Source organism: Aquarana catesbeiana, linkage group LG02 (genome assembly GCF_042186555.1).
Source record: "Aquarana catesbeiana isolate 2022-GZ linkage group LG02, ASM4218655v1, whole genome shotgun sequence".
NCBI lineage: Eukaryota > Metazoa > Chordata > Amphibia > Anura > Ranidae > Aquarana > Aquarana catesbeiana.
In genome coordinates this window covers 107,231,418-107,255,440 of record NC_133325.1, presented here as the reverse complement: position 1 = coordinate 107,255,440, position 24,023 = coordinate 107,231,418, and the positions used below count along the sequence as shown (strand labels likewise).

Sequence of the window (24,023 nt, the reverse complement as noted above, 5' to 3'; positions counted from 1 at the left end):
GAACGCAGAAGTGTTTGCATTGATCGCCAGGACTTGGGGCCTTCCACAAGTAGACCTGTTTGTTTCGAGGCAAAACACGCAGCTCCCACAGTTTTTCTCCCTTCAGAGAGACAACGGCTCTCAGGGGATAGACGCTCTGACACATCGGTGGAATTTTTGCCTGAGGGTATGCTTTTCCCCCTTTCCAGTTGATTCAACCGGTGTTGAGAAAGATACAAAAAGAGAGAGTATCAATAATCTTGATTACTCCATTTTGGCCAAAGAGCTTGGTTTTCCACACTTCTGCAGTTGGCAATCAAACCATGTTGGCATCTTCCGCTCAGTCAGGATTTGCTGATTCAGGGGCCAGTACATCATCTGGATGTAGCCAGGTTAAAACTCGCTGCCTGGTATCTGAAGAGCAATTGTTAAGAAGCAAGGGTTTTTTCAGATCAGTTAATAACCATGTTACTTTCCAGTAGGAAAAAAGTAACTAGAGCTATTTACGCCAAAGTATGGAAGGTCTATGCCTCTTTCTGCAATTCAGAACATAGGGATGTAAAAGACAAAAAGGTGCAGGCAAAGCACCCAGCACTCTTAAGGTGCAAGTGGCCGCATTAGGGGTTTATCTGGAGAGATCCTTATCTTCAGAAACTCTGATCATAAGATTTTTCAGGGCACTTTCCAGGTCCATACTGGTCCCGGTGAAGCATTTTCCAAATTGGGATCTCTCAATTGTTCTGCAAGCACTCGAAAAAGAACCATTTGAGCCATTACAGGCCATATCTTTAAAGAATTTAACTTTGAAAACTATTTTTCTTGTTGCAGTTACTTCAGCAAGAAGGATTAGTGAACTGCACGCCCTATCAATAAAAGAACCCTTTTTGTCAATTTTTTCAGATAGGATTGTACTTAAAGTAGATCTGGGGTTTTTGCCGAAAGTGGCAAGTTTTCGTAACAGGTCTCAGGAGATTATGCTTCCAACCTTGTGTTCTAACCCTTCGGGGAAAAAGGAAGAGCAGTTTCACAACTTAGAGGTGAGGCGTACCCTATTACATTACTTGTAAGTAATGGGAGGTTTTAGATCTTCAGATTCATTTTTCATTCTTTTTTCTGGAAACAAAAAAGGCCACCAAGCATCAAAGAAATCATTGGCTAGATGGCTTAAGACAGCTATTTCTGTAGCCTATTCTCAGATGGGTCTGTCTCCCCGCTGGGAATTAGGGCTCATTCTACAAGGGCCCAGGCCACTACATGAGCAGAAAGAGCTGGTGCCACCCCAGATCAAATTTGTAAGGCGGCTATGTGGTCAAGTTACTTAACGTTTGTCTGTCATTACAGACTGGATCTCCTGTCAGCAGGGGATCAGGCTTTTGGCAGAAAAGTTCTGCAGGCTGTGGTCCCTCCCTAGGGGGTAAGTCTCTATTATCCTCTCAAGTGCTGTCCTGAAAGACGTTAAGGGAAAATTCAAGTTAGACTTACCGGTAACTTGTTTTCCCAAGAGTCTTTCAGGACAGTAGCATCCCGCCCTATTGTATTTTTATATATATATATTGGGACTAATCATATCTCGATTTATGTGTTCCAGTTCGGGGCTGGAGGTTATCTACTACTACTGGCAATGTGCGGGAAGGAGCCTCCTTTTTTAAATTTGGTAGAAGAGGTGTTTCCTATTGGCAAGGGGAGGAGTCACTCTCTCAAGTGCTGTCCTGAAAGACTCTTGGAAAACAAGTTACCTTTTTTTTACATTAACGTACAGTGGGTAGTAGTGGCACCATAGCGTGCCCTTTTGATTCTCTTGTGAGCCAAAATGCTTTAACATTGTGTCTTCTTAAACACAGGATCATAAATCACAGGAGAGTCTATTCATGGACTTATTGGGTAATGCTCTGGCTCCAGGTGATTGGACACTGGCAAATAGCAAAGCTTGACACTGCTGAGCAAATAACCCTTCCCACTCCCAGCATTACCCCAGTTTCTTGCAAGTGAATGGTACAGTGTGGTAGAGCCAAATCCCCTAACACCCTTGTGTGCTTACCCTGGAGAAGGCGAAGATTGAGCCAGTTACTGACTCATTGTGTATGTAAGTGCCCCTATTGTAGGGGGTCCCCCTTGTCTTTGGGAGGTCTTTAGGACTTATGGTATGGGCAATGGTTTTGCCGTCACGCCTGTTATAGCTGCAAGCCCTGGCTGGTTGTGCTACTAGAGGGAGCTGTGGGCATCCTTTCGGTGGTACAGGGTGCACGCGTCACCTTATTGGTGTTACACTGTGTGCTGCTTCCTTTCCTTGGGGAGCCTACCACGCAGGCACTGCACGATGACACCTCTGCACAGGTTTAGACACAAAACACTCACTGCTGCTCATCCCATAGTAACAATAAACTCCTGTGAAGATTTGTGGTGCTCGCAACCGGCTCTTGTCAGCCTCTCCTTCAATACAGTAACAAAGTGGCACCTGCATAGGAGATCGCAACCTCTTTATTAGCCACAGGTTAAAAGTTACAGCTTAGGTCCCAACGCTTACATGTTTCAGCCCTATGTAGGCCTCTTGGTAGTCTCCTTCGAGGCTGTACCACTGGCCCAATTTCATTTGGGACCTCTCCAACAAAACATCTTTTTGACCTGAAACGAGCATACTTTTTCTCTCGACCTACCCATACTCCTGTCCAGCCAAGCAAGGAATTCCCTAACTTGGTGGTTCCTCAGCCAAAACGTAACTATAGGGAAGTTTTTTCCTTTCTTATCACTGGAAAATTATAAAAACAGATGCCAGTGTTTGAGGCTGGGGAAGAGTTCCACTGCCTTTCACGGACCACGGAACATGGTTATGTATGGAAGCCAAGCTCTCCCCATCATCATCCTGGATCTCAGAGCAGTAAGGATGATTCTACAACACTTGACCTCCCTACTGCAAGGACACCCAACCAGGGTGCAGTCAAACATTGCCACGGCTGTGGCCACCATCAATCTCATGGACAGAAACTCGCTGCCCAGCAGTCTCTGCATCCCAGGAGTGCATAACTGGAAAGCAGATTTCCTCAGCCGCCACACTTGATCTATCGAGCTGATTTATGCCTCAAGACCACCCCCACCCCCCCACAAGGTCCTCAATATACATAAGATAGAGCAAGAGAAGCCGGTGATTCTTATTGCACAAAACTGTCCCAGAAGAACCTGGTAGCCAGACATGCTCAGACTACTACGAAATGACCTCTGGCCAGACCTGCATGCTCAGGGCCCTTTGTTCCATCCTGCTTCTCAGTCTCTGGCTTTATTGAAAGGGTGTTGAAGCCCAGGTTTTAAGAGACAGAGGGGTCTCTGAGTTTGTCATTCCTACCTTGATAAAAGCAAGAAAAGCCACTTCCAAAAAGATCTACGGTACCTGGAAATCCTTCTTTGCCTGGTGTGAACACAAGCACTTCAATACCAGAGATTACTCTATGCCTTTAATTCTGGCCTTCTTGCAATTAGGTCTTCACCATAACTTGTCCTTAAGCGCTCTGAAAGGACAAGTCACGGCTTTGTCCATTCTATTTTAAAAACCTCTGGCTTTGCTGTGCTTTGTCAAAACCTCTATTCAAGGTGCATCTCACATCAACCCCCCTTGCAGCACCTTGTGTTTATTTGCGATCTCAACTTAGTTCTCTCTGCCCTGCAGATACTACCCTTAGTATGCATCAAAGATATGCACTTAGGTTCCACCCCAATGAGGACTTAGTCCTACTATCCTTATGCCCTGCTCCAAATTACCCAAAGGATATTGCTCTTCATTGCTTACACTCTTACCCTGGGTTCACACTAGTGGGATGCAGGAACCAACGTGATTCCAGCGCCGGTTCCAGCATCGCTCCTCTCCCACAGGGAGTTCACACTGCCTTGTGCGACCCGCTGTGGGTGTCGTTAACAAAGTTAATGACGCCCCAGTTTAGTTCACAGATCGCAGTGCGAACTATGAACTTGAACAGGAATCGGAACGCATAGGTGAGAACACCCATGCGATCCGATTCTAGTGCGGGGAAAAACAAGTCCCTGCATTACTTTCTGTGCGAATCCTATGCAAGTTCAGCCATACAACTGTATGGCTAAATTCGCATTGCTCAGAGATCGCATGTAATCGGCACCTGCAGTGCGGGTGCGTATCACATGCGATCTCTGAGATCACGCTAGTGTGAACCCAGGCTTAAGGACAAATCTCCTCCTGCGCTTTTTACGCACCCACTCCACCAGATCAGTGGGAGTTTCCTGGGCGTTCTGGCCCTAGGCCTCAGTAGCTCAGCTTTATAAGGCCACCTCCTGGTCCCCTGTTCGTGCCTTTTCAAAGGACATCCAGTCTTTTGCAGATGCAGCTTTCGGCCACATGGTTCTTGCAGCGATACAACCTTGTTTTTGTTTGGCCTGTTGGCACGGTTTTGTTGACCTAGTTGTTGCCCACCCTTCTTAGGCATTGCTTGAGGATATCCCAGGGTCTATGAATACTCAGCCCATATCCTGCACTGTACGATTAAGATAAGAAGAGGAATTTAGACTTATCTGTAAATTCCATATCTTGGAGTGCATTACAGGACGAAAGCCACCCTCCCATCTATTCCTTGGCAAGTCTGCATTGCTCCCAGGGGGAAGTATCCTCAAAAGCTTTGCCAGTGTCCAGTCACCTGAAGGTATGAGCCTATAACCCAGGGTCTATGAATATTTGAAATTTTAGAAGCAAGTCAAAATTCCTCTTAGTAACAGACAACCAATTTGTTTTTATCTTTATGTTCAAAAAGCGTGATATTACAAAGAAACTGGGCAATCCTAAGCAGCCAACAAACCCTTTTCTGGAGATGATGAAATTCCTGCTTGAGCGGATAGCACCTGTGCACATTGATGCAGAATCCATAAGGTAATATCTGTTTTTTTTTTTTTGTTTGTTTTTTTTTTAAATGCTTGTTATAATAGAATTTTATTTTTGTTAGAAAATAAATAAGTAAGGGATGACATTGATGCTTCACAGTAACAACTGAGAAAATGTTATTGCAAACTGGTCACTGTGATGTATATTTCCACAGGACAACTTCAGTTACACAAAAAGTATGAAATATTAACATGTTTAAACAAATTAAACACCAAAACATTACATCAGTAATCCTAATTAGTTGAAATATATGTAAAGAATTGCACCTGTTGATGGATTGATTATTATACCAGTCTTGTAATTTAAGCAGCCTTTCTGGAAAGTATAGCCTGATCTGTGAACTAAATTCCCTTCTCTGTAGTTAAACAATAATGGTTGTTCACTTACCTGACACAGCTCATTCCTTGTACAATGGTGAAATGTCATCACCCTGCTCCCTCCTACTGTCAGCAACTTCCTGGTGTTGGAGTGACAGCTATGCACAATGTATTTGTGAGCCTGACTGCCAGATGTGCAGGAGATTTTTGGAAACTATTATAAAGACACTTTTAGGGGATATTTTAATGGTTTCAATTGCAAATTTTGTTTGCCTGGATGTTTTAATTATATCATTATTATTGAATTATTTAAAGCCAAACACCAGGCATATATAGAAGGCACAAAATATTGCAGCTGTTGTTAATACAAGCAGTGTATACTTAAATCTGACCTGGTTTCAGCTTCTTGCAGTTCCTTTACAGCATTGGGTGGAAGGGAGAAGCAGCACATGAAGCCAGTCAGGTGTTCTGCAGTTTAAGGAGCATACTGATAGTAAGAGAATGTAGAGTTGACAGAGATGCTGATTGGACAGCAGCTTTCACTGCAAAATCAGAGTGGGCTGGTAAGGAGACCTGTAATTAAAATGGAAACGGCAGCAGATAAGGTTCAGGACTCCTTTCCCGCCTGGCCAGACTGCTGTGTGGCAGGTAAAACAGCTCCAGTATTTGTTTTGTTTCTGTATATTTAGCTGTTGCCTGGAGTTCAACTTTACCAAACACTACATTCTACACTACCTTATGATTGAAATAGGTTGTTTAAACTGACGCCAAAAATAGAAAAATCATGTGGACCTTGGGATAAACTTAGAAAGTACTCTACTTGGGTATACATGAGGACATACGGATGCCTTGTTACATAAAGTTTTTAATTTTTTTAGGACCCTTTCATACGGCTTTCCAATCGGATCCGCCTGTCAGTTTTTCAGGCGGACCTGATTGGACACTCCATTCACCCCTATGGGGCAGCGGATGTTAGCGGTGGCCTGTCCGCTGACGCCCGCTGCTATCTGATCCTATCCGCCAAATCCAGATAGATGGTGACCCTATTTTCCATTCGTCTGGCAGATCGGATGAAAATGGACAGGCGCTCCGTTTTCATCCGACCTCCCCATAAAGTAGAGTGAGACCCTGACAGGTCCGTCTCAGCACAGTGAGCGAAGCCGGACCTGTCCTCTGCCTGCTCAGCGGATTGATCCCCCGCTGAGCAAGCGGAGTCCGTCGAATGGACAAGCCCGTGTGAAAGGAACCTTAGTGGAAATCTTCCCTAGCACTAAGGGTGTCGTCCTGAGAGTCCTGCGTCAATGCTGTTTTACCTATTTACAAACATAGTAGGAATCGTCCTAAGAAATTTGATAGGGTCTGATTGCTGTGGACGGAACAGTAGAACCCTGAAGATCATATCTTCTTGTTTTTATTCTTGGCCCCCCATCTGCCCACTTCCTTCCTCATTCCCCACTATTCATCTTGCCCTTACATTCTTCCACCGCCAGCCCCGCCCAAACACCCCCCCCCCCCCCTGGAAACTATTCCTGGTGTTTTTTTTGTTTTGTTTTTTTTTTGCATGTTCTAAAAACGCCTATACCTTCTGGAGCAATGCCACTAGCAATGTGGATATACTGAACTGTGATGGAAGCCATACCTCTGTTTTGTACAATTCTTGTTAATGCCACACGGGAAAATAAAGAAATTCTAAAAGAGGGGATATTCCCACACTGTGTATATGTATGTATATATGTATGTATATGTATATATATATATATATATACACATACATACATACACACAGGGACACTAGCTGTAGCAAACACAGAATAGGTAAACCTTAACCCAAAATAAACTAAAATAAAAAAAATCAATGAATGGTGTTGTGCTCTAGGTAGTAATTGATAAAATAGTGTGTACACAGGTACACACATATGGAATCAATCCTTAATGCTAATAGCTCAGTGCTCAAATATATGTAACCACTGTAGGCAAATTAAGATATATAAAGTGTAAGTGATAACAGTGATAGTAGTGCAATTCAATCTTCAAGTAGGTAATAATAAAGTGCTAGTGCAGAAAACCACATAAATACTATTGCAAAGTAAATCTAAAGCGCTAATAAAACAATGTCCAACGGTGAGCTGGAGACATGAAGTGCTGCTCCCAATGGTGCTTTTTGTAGATCAGGTAGTGAATAAACTGTCGTTATGGATTAGTTTCTTCAGTGTAATTACACCTCTGTATAAGGTGGTCCCTTACCCTACCGCTGTAAGGTAACTGCGTTAAATATTATATAGAAACGGCCAGAAGGATCTGGGCTCCTGCAATGAGTAAACTTAGATCTCTATTCTTGGGGTGGTGAAATTGGGCGAGGAAAAAATATAGAGGGAGCTTCAGTTCAAGTGCAGCGTATAAAGAAGGAAGAAAGGAAGTCCCAATCGTGAAATATGTAAGGGCTAAAATATGTTGCACTTTATATATCTTAATCTGCCTACAGTGGTTATATATATTTATTTGAGCACTGAGCTATTAGCATTTAGGATTGATTCCATATGTGTGTAGCTGTGTACACACTATTTGATTAATTACTACCTAGAGTGCAACACCACTCATTGATTTTTTATTTCAATAAAGAAATTCTACCTTTTTTACCAAAAAAAAAAAAAGAGCTGTCCTACACTTTGGGAAAACAGAGGAATTTTGACTTCCCTGTAAATTCCATATCTTAGAGCAGTGTCTCAACTTTTTTTTCATTCAAAGTAACCTTGAAAATTCTGCATGAGGCACCCCATCATAAAATGTAAAAAACTATACAAATAGGTTTGCATATCGCAGCCACATCAACACACACACGGGCAAACCAATATTAGAGGGAATTTATCTCTCCACCTTTTGCTAACTGGTATTGACAAGTATTTCCAGCATTTCTCTTCTCCCTCCAATTTCTTTCCTGCTCTCCGATTTACATAACCCCAGTGTTGACAGAGAGGGAGGGGCAAATAAGGATACTGTGCAGGCACACAATGATCTTATCCACTGATGATATAATTGGTTATGATGCCAGTGGCTGGCCCCTACGGTGCCCAAATTTGTAAAGCTGCACAACAATAACCTGTAGCTTTGTATAACAACAAGGCAGGCTTGACCTACTCTCTGTTTTTTTTGTCACTTTGTGGCAATTGTTAGTCATTTTGCAAAGGCACCCCTGAAGAACACAGAAGCCCCGACCCCCTTTTGAAAAAGACTGTCTTTGAGTACAGGACATGGTAACTTATTCTTACACTATGATCAGATGATCATACACTTACAAGTTTTGAGGACACGCCTCCACTTTAACCCTACCCCACTCTGAGTCCTCAGTTTTGTAGTAGGCAGTACAAGAGTTATCAGGAAAGTTTAGGGAGGGTGGCCTCTGTCCTGTAACTAAGATATGGTATTTACAGGTAAGTCAACATTCCTCTGAGCCTAATTGTACAGTACAAGGCACAGGCGACATATTAATATACCATGGGAGGGCAACAACTAGTCAAACAGAACTGTGCCATCAGGCCCAAGAAACAATGGGATTAAAACCTCAGGCTCAGAGTGCTGCCACAAGAACTATGCTTCCAATAGCTGGTAAAACTTTGAAAAGTATGAACAGAAGACTGAAATGTTGATGAGTTTAGCCTCTTCTCTTGACCATGTTTCCTGGACTGTCAAGGGTTGGAAGGCTCCTCCCAAGCCTGACAGGCATGCGTCTGTTATAAGAACCTTCCAATTGTAAGGAAGGACGGACTGACTTTGCCCCTGTTGAGAGTTGACGTGGTGATTCACCAGGACAAGGCCTTTCTTTGGGAGGATAGAAACATGGGAAGATCAAGGCACAGAGCCTACTTCTTCCATGCTAATAGTGTTTAATTGGATAGTTCTTGAATGGAATTGGGTGATAGGTACTGCCTCAGAGGAGGCCATGGTTTTGCCCAGAACTCTCATGGCAAAGCCCGCTGTGGGATTTCTTTTGGACCTCCGCTGTTGAGCGTGAGCTCTTAGAGAGAACATTCTTTTCTGGAAGAAAGACCTTTGCCTGTAAAGTATCTAGGATCAGGCCCAAGGGTACCAGGTACAGAGAGGGCTGGTTGAGACGGAGGACAGTTAACCTGCACTATGCCAAGGCTTTCGAAGGCAAAGGTAATGAGCTTTTCAACATTGGCAGGCATTTTGCAGGGAGCTTCCTCTTCAACATATTGACAATTTGAGTATTAATTTTTCTGCAATTTTCTCCAACACTGCCTTCACATCCTCTTTATTCCTGTTTGACTCGGCATCCTCTAGGACCGGCATATCAAAAACAGTAGTAGGAGAAGAGGTAGGCGTTTCTGAGCTCTAGGTATAGAATGTCCTTGAGTGAATCCTCATGACAAAATTGCATGCGGAAGCATCAGAGTACTTTTAGAAAGGCTCTAGGCAGAAGGGGCATTTAAGTGTTACCGGTGGTGTGATGTAGCACCTGGTCATCCACATGAGACTAAACTCTATTCCAAACATAGCCTTTTTCACACAGTGGTGATCAGGATGACCCTGTCTTACCTGGCCACAATGCTGGACTGTATAAAAGGTCATGGTGGGCAAACCCCTAAGGTGGAATGTAGTTTTGAACCTGTATGGCACCCTTCAGCACAAAGTGTGAAAAGTAAGCTTCCATTGCAAGATCCAGTGCCCAAAGCAGCATTCCACACCATCCCCACAGTGTGGGGTTCAGGTCCAAGGTTTTATAGTTTGCACTGATGTGGTTGCACTGCTTCTGCATAGGCATTGGAACACTCTGAGGTTGATTGAATCAGGAGATAAAATAATAAAAATAAAAAAAAAATATTAATCTAGTGAAGCTAGTTTCAATGGGAAGGAGAAGAGGTCCATCACCTGAAAAGCTTGGCAGTGTCCAATCGCCTGAAGGTACAGACCTATAACCCATGGTGTATGAGTAAGTTGGCTGTGTCCTGTAGTGCATGAATAAAATAAATGCTGTTTTGATTACCTGTTCTTTTTAGAAGGATTTTGTTAAAAAGAATGCAATATGGCGAGTTACCTGTGGCAGCTAGTGGTGTGTTAAGAGTATTTACTCTCTTTTAAGAGTAACCTTAAAATTTTGGTGCAGGGGTTGCCTGAAATCCAGCTTGCATCTTAGTGCAGACATCTGAGAATATCAGTGAGCCAATCACACAAGCAGGAAATGACATTTTAGAGGTGTTCTGTATACTAATAATGTAATAAATAACCTTGATCTCATGTAATATCTTGTTGAACAGTATATTGGTGATATATTTTTTTCTGTATGCTTGGGAAGACGGATCATTTATCTTGTTTATCATTTGCTGCAAGATGATAGCGCTAAGGTGTTTCCTGTATCAACCATTCAGATACTAGCTTTTATTCTTTTTAAATTGATAGTTTAACACTTAGATGGCCAGTTCTAGTGTAACATGATGCAGCAGAAAAAATGTGTTGGGAGCCATTTTTGCAGAGACTTAACAAAGAAACAACATAGGATTGGTGTCTGAAGAAAACCTATTTAAATTATAGTTATTAGTGATGCACCGAAATTCCAGCCGCCAAAAATTACCTGCTTAAAAAAGGGTTTTCAGCATTGTGCTGAAAGGAAATAAAAGTGCCAATAATGGTTGCCATAATGCCCATGATTTTGTCGTGATCTTACCTTGCTTATGGTGTGTTTTTCATGGGTCGTATGACTCAAAAAATTCTGCAAAAACGCAACACGGGTGCATTTTTGATGCGTTCTTGCTGCATTCTCAAAGCATTTCAATGGGGAGGTGCATTTTTTGGTGCTTTTTTTCTTTTTTTTTCTTTTAACTGACCAAATATGCACCAAAAAATGCGTCATGCTAGGTTTTTAACATTGCTTCAAAAGGTGCTGATAATGGCCAACAATAAATTCATACTCATTGAAATGTATGATATTAATTAAAAAGTCGAATATAATACAATTATTTATATTTATTTAGTTAAAAAAGTAAAAAAAAAATATATATATTAATATATATATATATAATATATATATATATATAAATATATTTTTTTTTTTTTTTTAACTGAATTTTGGTTTGGGCCAAGTGCATCCTGACTTTTCAGCACCAAAATGTTCATTTATAAACATAGAAAAGTGACGGCATAAAAAGACCGAGTAGTCCATTTAGTCTGCCCATGGTGGTGTTTTTTTTTTTTTTTTTTATTAACCTTGTTGTCCAACTATAGATCTATGTTTATCCCAAGCATGTTTGAAGCCATTTACTGTTGACTGTCTCACTACCTCTGTTGGTAGTTTATTTCTATCATCAAGTTGGTTTGAGGTCATGTCCCTGTGTTCTTGATTTTCGGTGCACCACTAATAGATATATAATTTTTTTTTTTTCTGCTGGTGACTGAACAATAATTGCGAGTGATATTTGTTTTCTGTGTTACAGCTCCCTCATTAAACTGTTGAACAAGTCGATAGATGGCACAGCAGATGATGAAGAGGAAGGTGCAGCTACAGACCAAGCAATACGAGCAGGACTTGAATTGTTAAAGGTATAGTTCACATTTTTATTATTATTATAATACAGTATTTTTGGAGCACCAACAGTTTGCGCACCGCTTTACAATATACAGGGATACAGTACAGTTCAATACAGAAGTATAGGAGGGTCCTGCTTGTGGAGCTTAAAATCATTAAAGAGAGGGGGAAGTGGTACAAAATGTAATAGATGAAGACAAGAAAAACACTGCTCCAGGTAAGTAGATCCAGGTGAGCTGGGATGAGGACTCCTCCCGCGCGCGCAAGCCTTGTCTTGCCTGCCATGCAAGTTATATGAAGAAAAGAGTGGCTTCACACCGGAGTGACAAAAGTCCTTTTATTCCTCTTCCATAAAACACACAGAGTCACACACCACAGGATGTTAGCAAGTGCATCGGGTAGACAAGTTTTACACAGTTACACTGTGCTTATTCAAGGTAGTTTTGGGAGGAGGAGTGGTGTTAGGGAGATAAGTGGTGAGGTGGGACTCAGAAAGGAGTTGTGCAACTTCCTCAGTGGTAACAGGGTCAAAGGAGGAAAGCATTTGTGTGGTTTTTGTTTAAGTGGAGACGAAAGCACACGCAGTTCACACAAATTGTGTCGATCTTGTTTTTGAAATAAATGGCAATCTCCTGGGCAGTAAGTAAATTAGTCGGTGGTGGTAGCTGAAGTAGAAAGGTAGGCTGGGTTCACACTATTGCGAATTGGATGCGGGTTTCCCTGCATCCAATTGGCATGCCAGGAGATTGTGACCGGCTCTCTATGGAGCTGGTTCACACATCTCCGTTGCGTATCCGGTGCGAATTGCACAGATGTCCTGTGCATCTTCTGGTCCGTTTTCAGGTCCGAATTCAGCCAAAAATTCGGAATGAAATCGGACCTGAAATTGTGAACAGGGACGCAGAAGATGGGAGTAGCAGGAGAGTGAAGGAGATTAGAGTGGAATTTATGACAGCAAATACCTGAATGATATGGAAGTTGTGACATTGTGTGGACCCAGAAAGCGCAGGAGAATTGTAGAGGGCGGAAGTCAGAGTGATCTGTATTGGCAGCAAGTTAAGAGAGGCAAAATAAGAGTTTGGGGGCAAGAGGGCATTATTGCAAGAAGAAAGGTTAATGAGCATATTGGAGAGTGAGAGTTAGCCCTGGTTCACATTGTGAACCGCATGTGAATCACACAGGAACCACATCGCATTCCTGAACAATTCACATGCGATTCAGTGCGCTGTGATTTGAGCCCATTCATTTTGAATGGGCTCAAACCGCACCAAAGTCACACATTCACCAACGTTGGAACTGCACTGCAACCGGATCACATGGCACTGTGTTTGCATCGTTAAGATTGCACGGATACCTGCTGCAGATCGCAAGGGCAGTGCGATTTGAATGTGGTATTCGAAATGTGAACCTGAGCTTACATTAAATGAGAGTGCACTTCCAGGCTGTTTGGAGTGGAGCACTAACGTTTGTACTTTGCTTTATTGTGTTGTCTTAGTTGAAGTGCTGTGTTGAGTGTCATACACTTAACGCAGGCAATAGTACTTTGCACAAAAACAAAAATGGCCGTGTCTGCCCCTCGCAATGCCTTCCCCAGGAGTTGTACTGAATTTATACTTCGGTGTATCTCTTTATGTATCTAACCCTCTATTGTTGCTAGTCAAGACAATCCTCCAGCGTAAATGCATTGCCTATGGAAGACTAAAAAGTTGATACTAATAATATTAAAGTACAAATTTGTAAAATATATAACCACCCCCAGTCCCCCTTTTTTCATTTTTTTAAGGGATCATAAGCTTACCCCCCCAAGTGCTTGCTCTTTCCTCCTTAAATGGACAACAATCTCTCACATTGTCTTGGCTTCTCTGTGCCTGTGCACTAATGTCCCATAGATATAAATGGAATGTTGCTCTTGCAGTATGTCTTTATTCTTGTTTTAATGACAACCTAATTACAAGGATAAAATTAGATGTATACATTTGATGCCTGTGCACAGCACACAGCAAGGGTGCTAGAAAAGGGTAATAAAAGCTAAAGTGCCATTACTTAAGAGCTGCTTAGTCCTCGAAGAATTCCTGCTCTTTTGCCGCCAAAATGAGAAGGGGGTCCTTCTGTGGCATCATCGGACCTGCTTGAACGCTACAGGAAAAAAAAGGGTCCTCCTCAAGATACTGTGGGGGATTTGGTGGGTGGTGGGATTTGTAACCATACTGGTTGGAGTTCTGCAACAACAAAATGGTACCAAAACACTACTATAGAACCCATCCATAAAACAAGCTTGTGTGATGTCCTAATATTGTTTTGCTTTTAGTAGTAGAACTATAACAGTGTAGCGGTTATCTGTATTTGAATGTGTCTGTGCTGTTCTCACAGGCTTCCAATGTCTTTCCAGGTGTTATCTTTCACACATCCCATTTCATTTCACTCAGCTGAAACCTTTGAATCCCTTCTGGCTTGTCTGAAAATGGATGATGAAAAGGTGGCTGAGGCAGCTCTGCAAATCTTTAAGAACACCGGAAACAAAATTGAAGATGATTTTCCTCACATTAGATCGTATGTTTTTATTTGAGAGCTTTTGTGTATATTATGTGCTGTAGATTTATATGGTTAAGGAAGTCACAAAGTTGCAGGTGGATTGCTTGAAAGGCAAACTTCACTCTGTTGGAAATGCAGATGGTCATTTTAGGTTCTAAAATATGATAAAATCACCAGAGGTACAAAATTATCACTTTTCTTCTGTTTTCAGTGTAATTGGTTAGGGGCTAATAGTCAAGTTGTGCTTTGATGTTAGAAGCATGCGGAACCCTAGAAACTTTTCATTGAATTTCATTTTTTCTTTAAATACAATAGTGTTAAAGGAGAAGTATGGCCAGAGCTTTTTTGGCCATACTTCTATGGATCACAGCAGTGCAGTTTGTTTTGCACTCCCGTGACCCATATCCGGCCGGTCCAGGGTCGGGATCTTCCCAGAAGCCCTGACCAGCACCTGGCTCAGCCTCTCGGTGATCCACCAGCCAGCCCCTCCTGTGCCTCCCAACCCAACCCAGGGCTGGAGGGGTGAGCTGAAAGCTGCTGACTGACAGTTACTGCTCTCTGCTCAGGGTGTGTGTGTGGGGGGGGGGAGGGGTGGACGACAGTGATTAGCGATGTTTGATCGCTCAGTTGTCACTGCAGAGACTGCAGGGGAGACAGATGCAGCGTCAGATCAATGCTGTATCCACCCAGATGAGAATAATAATTTGGGTTTATTTTTACAATCCCAAAATTCTCTTTTAAGTAAGGCGACCAATGTAGAACCATAGTGAACACATTTCACCTAGCGATCCTGCCAGTAACACACTCCTCTCTTCTCTGTTAAATTGGGGAAGGGATTCGGTAGTCCTTAGAGATTGTTGTGAACAGTGTAACTGATCAAAGTCCGCACAGGTAGTAATATCAAAAGGTATTTATTGAACAGATATGCCATTAAAAGTGTTTTTGTTATATATTTGACAGTCCAAAAGGGGGCAAATAAGAGAAGTTTATTAATTAACTGCATATACCCTTTAGTACAGCAGTATGCATTGAAAAGCTGTTTTACATTGATGTTACAGTGTATAGGAGAGTGGGTTGCAACCACTGACAGCATATGTATACTGTGCGTGGGTATCAGAAGTAACTTTTTTTCTTATACGTTAAAGGACACGGTAAGACTTTCACCTTTGGGTAGTGCTGCCATCTACAGGAGGATTGCACACTAGCAAACCAAGAACTAGACGTATAAAACCCTCCCCACCCTTTTTTTTCTGCTAGTGTCCTAAGAGGATGGATGTCTTTTGTTATGCTTTGCTGTGTAAAGGATTAAACAATTTTTTACTAGCACAATATTTTTATTTTTTAATTAAGAAACTTTTCTACATCACTGTTAGAGCTGGTTTCTTTGATTATAGCTATCTGGTGCTGAATCTTACTCTGCTGGACTAAATGTTGTGTGGATAGCCTGGAAGTGACCTTCAGGCACTGTTTTCCCTGGTTTCCACATGGAGAGCTTTTCAAAATACTTTCGGGTAACAAGTTAGTCGTGAAGCGCTTTCCAGGTCTAGAACAGCCAGCAATAGCTCCAGCGCTTGCCCTGTCTCTGAAGACTTACTCCATGAGTAGTTACAGGCTTTGTGAGCTACTTAAATTATATTGATAGGCACCTATGAATTCCCTGCCTCCAGATGGTTTTCACTGTGGAAGGGGTTAACACTGTGGGACTGAGCATTGGTGTCATCCTCTGGGTGGAGTGTTGCACACATACCCCATGCTGTCTATCTTACTATACAGCACCAAGAAAGAATTTCCTGTTACTTATCTTGCTTCTTGCAGTGATGCACTCCAGTCTGTTGTCCTTTTTATGCTTCGCACCTACAGAAACTTTGGTCAACTGTGGCCATCCAGTCCTCATCTGCTGCTAGCTGTTTTGAGCTACATTAGTAGAAAATATTGCGCTACTGGAGTAAAGAAAAAGAATGAAGTACCTTCGTCTTAAAAATGCAAAAGAGACAAGGAAATTGAGGCAACCTTAGACTTTCGTGGTACGGTATAGCCTTACAATGCTGAAACAGCTTTTTTTTTTTTTTATTTATTTAAACAAATTTTTATGAAAAAAATATTAAAAAATACCCACAAGGGCAGACCAATAATACACACAAGGTACAAAATATCCCATAACAGGAAACACCCTTAAAAGCTAAAAATCCTCTGATATGAACTGGAAAGGAATCGATGTATCAACCCACAATGGGGAATTTGATATTTGTCTTTAACCAGTTGTAGACTCTACATGTTTCGCAGTGACCCGCTTCTTCAGAAGTATAGTTCAGGGGAATATTTATTCTAAAAAGAAACACATACATTAGTGATCTCCAAATAACAAGACATGGTAATATGAAGCTGTGGGATGTGGCGCAAACCACCAGGTAACTGCCACAATGGTGGGCAGCTCCACAACCACAGTGAAAAACACTACAAATAGTGAATACAGTCATTAATAACCAACTGCTGAGTCCACCAGGAGGACTATCCCATGGGCAAAAATAGCTACATTAGTACCTGAGGCCTTTTCTCGTACCCTGAGCCTTAAGTTGCCTTACCAATGTGATTGCAACATATTTGATTCTAGACACCACAGTCAGGACCATCCCTGCTGCAGCAGGTGCCACCAGCTCACACTCCACTAAAGGCTCCAGGGCTGCATGCAGGGTAGCTACTGATGGCACCAATGTCTGCAATCTGCAGTCATGTTGCCCTCTGCTCTTAGAGTCCCCTTTAGCTGTAATTGTGGTCCCTTTCTCTGCCCTTTCAGCTGAGGTTTCCACTACAGTCATGCAACTTTATGGCCCAAACCACCCAGTTATTTGGCGACTCTAAATGGCACCCCCTGTTGCAGGTTTTGTATCTGAGCTGCCTGTAGCCTTAGTGACTTCTGAGTGTATACTAAAGGAGTTGCTATCTTCTGCAATTGCTTTCAAATTTAAATGAATCCATTTGGCTTCTTATCAGTGCGGTGTGCACCACTTTGAAACTAAAGGATCAGTCTATTTCTTCCACCAGTGCTGTTTCCAGATTGCGGTCATTTAAACATTTAAGTGTCAAAGACCTTTCTATTGCACCTGCTATTGCAACGCTTTCCCTACAGAGATTAAAAAGACGCTAACATGCTGATTGTATCTCTCCAAATGCTTATTGGCCTACCTTATAGCGACTACCATTCTAGTAAAGGATGCACTGTCTTTAAATACTCAACTAATAAGCGGTTCTAAGCCATTTTTAAAACTCTGTTTTCGCACCTGGACCCACATGGCCTTCGAGGGACCACGTCTCCTCAGATCTACCCTTGATACCATTATCAAGAACTCTACTGGTGGCAAGAGCACCCATCTTCCCCAGCAAAGGAAGCCTAAGAGACAAACTGCAAAGTCTTCTCCCTCATTGTCTGTTAAGAAACACCCTTTCAGTTCTCCATTCTTGTGCACGATCCCCAATCAACAGCCTAGAGCTTCGTGCAATTTGCAACATTTAACCTTCCTGCTGGAGGGTTATCCAATCCAGATTTTATCTGAGATAAACAGGATAATTACCACCGCTCTAGGTGATCGGGTTCAAGCTTCCCGTCCTCCGCTGTGTGGATGATTGTGAGAGCCCCAGGTGCCGGCAATTGCTATTCCAATGGTATGTGATGGAAAAATCTGGACAGCCGCAATCCGGAGTGCGGCTGTCCAGATTTTTCCATCACATACCAGATTTTATCTGACATTAGAACGGTGGCATATATCAGACATTAGGGAGGATCAAGAGGTCTTATTGCTGCAGGAGAGGTAAATCACATCCTGTCCTGGGCAGAACTTCACAATCCAGGCTTTGCTGCTGATTGGCAAGCAGACTTTCTCATCCAATAATATCTGGACCCAGAGGTATGGTTCCTACGCCCAGAGGTGTTCCAGCACCCGTGTTCAAGATGGGGACACCAGACGTGTACCTTCAGAATCAATAAACTTAATAGGTTTGTCTCCAGATACAGGGATCTGTTGGCAAAGACAATGGGTGCTCTGGTTGTACCATGGGACACTGTGATCTATGCCTTTCTGCACCTGAAACTTCTTCCTAGTCTGTTTCACAAGATTAAGGTATAGGGCGTTCTGGTGATCCTCACTGCTCTGGACTGGCCTAGGTAGATGTGGTACACCCACCTAACGTGGCTCCTGGCAGATGCTCCATGGGCTGTACCAGATGATCCGGATCCTCTGTCACGAGGACTGATTTACCATCCTGCTTCAGTCTGGCCTTAACAGCATGGATGTTGAAGCTCAAGTTCTGAGGAACAGTTATGTCTGAATCCGTGATTCCTTCTGTGTTAAAAGCTAGGAAGTCTGCTTCCCTCAGGGCCTATCATTGGACCTGGAAGACATATTCACTTGGTGTGCACTTGGCACTATCAAAGGTAAGATTTCTGCTCATTCAGATTTCCCTATGAAGAGTTGATAACAGAGATTATATGATTACTAAAGTAAAATGTGTATTTATTCACAAGGTAAGGTTTCGCACATACTTTAATTAAGACCTTTGTACAGGGAGTCTCTGTTTGTTGCAATGTGACTCCGTGGGATCGGATCCTGGTCGTCTGTGCACTTCTGAAAGAAGCACGGACAGAGTTCATTTCTGAACAGCTTCTTGCTCGACCATTTCTAGGTGGCTCAGACAGACCATCATTCAAGCTTATGGTCTCTAGGATAGGACTCCACCCTCTCCTGTTAATGCACACTCTATTAGATCTGTGAGTACTTTTTGGCATCAAGGAACAATTCCACAGATTTGCAAGGCTGCCACCTGGTCTTCTGTTCACAAATTTTCCAAGTTCTACCAGGTGGACATTGTGGCCTAATTTGGTACCAGTTCAGGCGTAAGGTCCCTCAGGCTGCTCTTTGAGCTTCAGGCAGTCTCCAGTTCCCTTTTATTTTCCTGGACTGTCTGTGTTTGCTGTGTTGCCCACCCCTTCGTTTAACTGCTTTTGGATGTCCTGAAGGTGAAAGACATTCTGTTTACCTCAATAGACTAGAAAGAAAGTAGGATTTTTGTACTCACCATAAAATACTTTTCTTAGCGTCCATTGAGGGTCTTTCCACAGCTGAAAGACTTCCTTCGTCCCTTACCAGACTGCAAGAGTACAATTATTCCTTTATTTTTTGAATTTTCTTTTTTTCAGACTTATTAACCACTTGACCTCTGGAAGATTTACCCCCTTTCATGAGCAAGCCATTTTTTTGGCGATACAGCACTGCATTACTTTAACTGACACTGTACCCAAATAAAATTTGTCATTAGAGTTTTCTTTTGGTGGCATTTGATCACCTCTGCGGTTTTTATTTTGTGCGCTATAAACAAACACCCTCAGGTAGATGCAAAGATAATTAGCAGACTCCAAGACTTCTATAGGTAGACAGCTATACAGGTGAAGGCCTACAGCCTGACAACACTTCTGTATAGGTAGGACCACTGTCTCCTATGGCAACAATATTGTAGCTGTTACTAACGGTAAGGGTATTCAACTATCTGCAACACGAAGAGTTCTCTTTACCCCACACACAGGAGCCTTCCCTACTGCAGAACATTGATCTGTCTTGTTTACATAGGCAGACTGCTCTTCTGTCTCTGGATAATCAGTAGGTGCTGGTGGACACAGAGTCTGCCGTATCCGCAGATCAGCTCCTGCTGTGTATAATCACAGCGGTAGTTGGCCGGTGGAGCGTGTGCAAGCCCTAGGCCCAGAAGTGTGGGATCACGTATTAGGTAGGTGACCTGGAACAGCAGTGCCTCCTTGCCGCCGTATAAGTTATACAGGTGGCAGGTGGTTAATTCAGTCTTGTGTGTGCCTGCATATATGCACCCATCAGCCATAACTTTATGACCACCCAACTAATATTGATTAGGTCCCCCTTTATGCCGCCAAAACAGCCCTGACTCTTTGAGGCATAGACACCACTAGACTTCTGAAAGTATGCTGTAGTATCTGGCACCAAGCTGTCAGTAGCAGATCCTTTAAGTCCTGCAATTTGCGAGGTGGAGCCTTCCATGTATCGCACTTGTTTTTCAGGCACATCCCACAGATTCTCCATGAGATCTGGAGAATTTGGAGGCCAAGTCAACATCTTGAACTTGTTGTGTTCCTCAAACCATTCTTAAACTATTTTTGAAGTGTGGCGCATTATCCTGCTGACAGAGGACACCGGTGGGGAATACCAATCCCATTAAGGGGTGTTCTTGGTCAGCAACAATGTTTAGGTAGGTGATATGTGTCAAAGTAACATCTACATGAATAGCAGTACCAAGGTGTCCCAGTAGAACATTGCTCAAAGTATCACACTGCCTCTGCCAGTTTGCCTTTTTCCCATACCGAATCCTGGTGCCAACTCTTCCCCAGTTAAGTGATGCATATACACCCAGCCATCCACATGATGTAAAAAAAAAAACTGTGATTCATCAGACCCAATCCACCTTCTTCCATTGCTCTGTGGTGCAGTTCTGATGCTCATTTGCTCATTGTGAGCACTTATGGCTGTTGAAATGGGTCAGCATGGGCAGCTTGACCGGCCTAGGGCTACACAGCCCCATACACCACAAACTGCAATGCCCATTTTTCTGCTTTTAACTCCACTTCATGAACAACATGTTTGCTTGCTACCTAATATATTTCACTGACTTTCAGATGCCACTGTATTGAGTTAAGTGTTATTCACTTAACTGGCCAGTTGTCAACAAATTAAGGCTGATCAGTGTACATTAGTTGTGGAATTTTCTATTCACCTTTTTCTAATGCTCCTTATGTTTTTTGTTTTTAAGAGCCTTGCTTCCAGTTCTACAACAGAAGGCCAAGAAGGGCCCCATTCGTCAATCTAAATATTCCATCCATTGCATAAATGCTATATTTTCCAGCAAGGAGACACAGTTTGCCCAGATATTTGAGGTTAGTGCATCACCTGAGATTTCATTACATTACACTGTGTGATGTGTCTTTCGCATTTCTTAATGATTGCTTTACCTGCCAGTTATCTGTGAGTCTTGTTGCTGCAGCCCTTCCCCAGGCATGCAAAACGGTGTGGTTTCTTTTTTCCAGCTTTTGATGTGATGACTGTTTGTACATAATCATTCTCCCTGGGCTGCTGCTCATTTTATAGCTTGTGCTTCCATTTCCTGAGTGCTAGAATCTGTCATTTTCTCTGCTTTCTGCCTGAAGATGACTATGTACATCCAGACACTTAATGCCTGCATTTGCCTTAATATTTTATACTGCATTTCAGATTGGTGCAATCCCAGCAGATCAGAGTGGTGCATTGTGAATTTCAGCGTTTAATGTGATTCATGGATCGAATATTTTTATTTCAGTACAGTTGTATGTTTTATTTTTATTTTTTTTTCCTTTCAGCCTATATTTACAGCTCACACCACATGCAGTCCAGTGGGTTTTTCTTCTGCATCAAAAACGCATGGAAAGTAGGTTATAGTTCAAACCAGTGTTTGTAGTTCCAGTTCCAGAAAAAAAGTAGAACATGCTGCATTTTTCCTGAACTGTACTGAAACGCTGTAAAATGCATCAAAAACACACTGGAAAGCACATAATCGCATCAAAACCGCACTGGAACATACATCCTTAATTAAGGTTAAGAAAAGAGGGGGAAAATGTACTGGACTGCATCTAAAACGCACCAAAAATGCACATGCATAAAAGAAATCGGAACATATTCGGAATGCATTTCTGTGGTGTCAACTGGCCCTAAGGCTCCATTCACACCTAGGCATTTGTAATCGCGGGGGCTGAATTGCTGCGCAGTGCGATTTTTTGATGCAATTTGCGTGCGGCAATCGTGACAAAATCGATACGTTGTCGCCCAAAAGAAGCTTCTGCTCCTTTTTGAGCGTCAAGCTTCACACATTGTGATTTTGCCGCAATTGCAGCACAATTGATCGCCCACCAATCGTGGCAAAAATGCACAATGGTTTGGGTGCCATTAACAAGTAATGGCATTGCAATCGCGTCCCATGTTTGGCCTTGATTCTGGAAACACGGGCAGAACCCTGTCGATTCCTCCCACAATTACAAGCGCCTAGGTGTGAATGGAGCCTGTCAAGGCAGAAAAATATGTAGCACATAAACGAGTAAGGGTGCTATAGAACAGTAACCTAAAGAAATGATCTGTTAATTGTGGTAAGGTGTAAGATATTTGGGAGGTGGGCTTTCTTTTATATAAAGTATATGTCAGGTGGACGAAGGTAGTCCAGACCCTAATCTGTTTTAATTCAGATATGAAGGCTTATTTAGAAATGTTACACTGATCCTTTAACTTTAGTAATATGGGTCATTGTTTTTAGCACAGACATGTCAGTTCCACCACAGGGTTCTAAAGACAAGAAACCACTGTAGACTCATTATTGTTAAATTCGTTGAGGGCATTGAGATGATGTTGTTGTTATTGTTATTATTTATTAATATAATACAGGATTTATATAGTGCCAACAGTTTACGCAGAGTTTTACAGTAAAGAGGGGGACAGTACAACTACAATACAGTTCAATACAGAAGAAATAGGAGGGCCCTGCTCATGAAGCTTTTACAATCTAAAGGGAGGGGGAGGTATGAATAGGGTAGGCAGTAGATGGCGCAGGTCTCCCTGATAACCGTGTGTGGGGAGTGTCCCAGCATGTACTGTACCACATACCTAACAAGGGAATGTGGATCATGTGCTGTCTGCCACTTCCTTCTTGATGAGGACAAAAAAAAGGCATTTTCCTACATTTGCAACTTATTAGAAATTCCTTTACTTGGTCACTTCAAAATCTGTAGAAGTGATTGGGCAACCAGATTACTTTTACAGCCATCCAGATTGCTGCTGCCTTAAAGTGTAAAGCCCACAGAGAGGACACGTTCTTTGCAGTTAAAGGGTATAATGTTACTTAGTTCACTTATCCAGGGCAGCTTTCTCCTCCCTGTGTTGAGCATTTGTGTACTGTAATATATTTTCTGGAAGATCTTCATTATATTGCTTGTCTAGCATCACACTGCCCTTTCCAAAACCCTCTAATAATGACTTTTCCGTATGTTATGAAGAAGGGGAGGTGTTCTGTAGTGCCATGGAGTTCAGGCAGAACTAACAACCTTGTTTGGGATTTCAGTACAGCAGAGGCAGTGTTTGCCAGCCCAAGCAGAAAGTAAGGAGCCCACTTTTTTTTTTTTTTTGTAAGGCAGAATCAACAGTTTTTTTTTTTTTCTGCATTTGCATTTAAGGAGACAAAAAAATTAAATATGCATGTATTGTGGTAACGTAGCTCCCCCCCAGACATACACTTTATGCTTTGTGTGCAATTTGGATTTTAGTACTTTGCTTTTTCCACCAAATTGTATTAAGAATTTAGTTCAGTTAATGCAGAGCTACAGTGCAGAGTGTTAGTTCATGGGACTATGACCGCTTTTATTAACTTTTACTCCTTTTCTTATGTTCAGCCACTTCACAAAAGCTTGGATCCAACCAACCCTGAGCAGCTCATCATATCCCTTGTTTCCATTGGTCACATAGCTCAGCTGGCTCCTGATCAGTTTGCTTCTCCTCTTAAGTCTATGGTGGCCAATTTTGTGGTGAAGGATTTGTTGATGACTGACAGAGTAAGTTGATAGTCTGCATTGCTTTTGAACGTCCATCTGCTTCCTGTCTCAAGTTTTCCCTCACTTAAAGTTTTTGCTGCCAAAATGTTTTACACTATATTGTCAAAAGTATTGGGGGTCTGC

At 42.3% G+C, this 24,023-nt stretch overlaps 1 protein-coding gene across 1 annotated transcript in view; it reads left to right on the top strand.

Moving 5' to 3' along the window:
• PDS5B (PDS5 cohesin associated factor B) overlaps window positions 1-24,023 on the top strand; it is a 191,594-nt gene that overhangs the window by 129,601 nt on the left and 37,970 nt on the right. Inside the window, exons 17-21 of the mRNA XM_073613341.1 lie at window positions 4,746-4,861; window positions 11,637-11,742; window positions 14,118-14,278; window positions 21,086-21,209; window positions 23,742-23,900. Coding sequence (XP_073469442.1) covers window positions 4,746-4,861; window positions 11,637-11,742; window positions 14,118-14,278; window positions 21,086-21,209; window positions 23,742-23,900 — 666 coding nt within the window. The remainder of the gene's footprint in view (window positions 1-4,745; window positions 4,862-11,636; window positions 11,743-14,117; window positions 14,279-21,085; window positions 21,210-23,741; window positions 23,901-24,023) is intronic.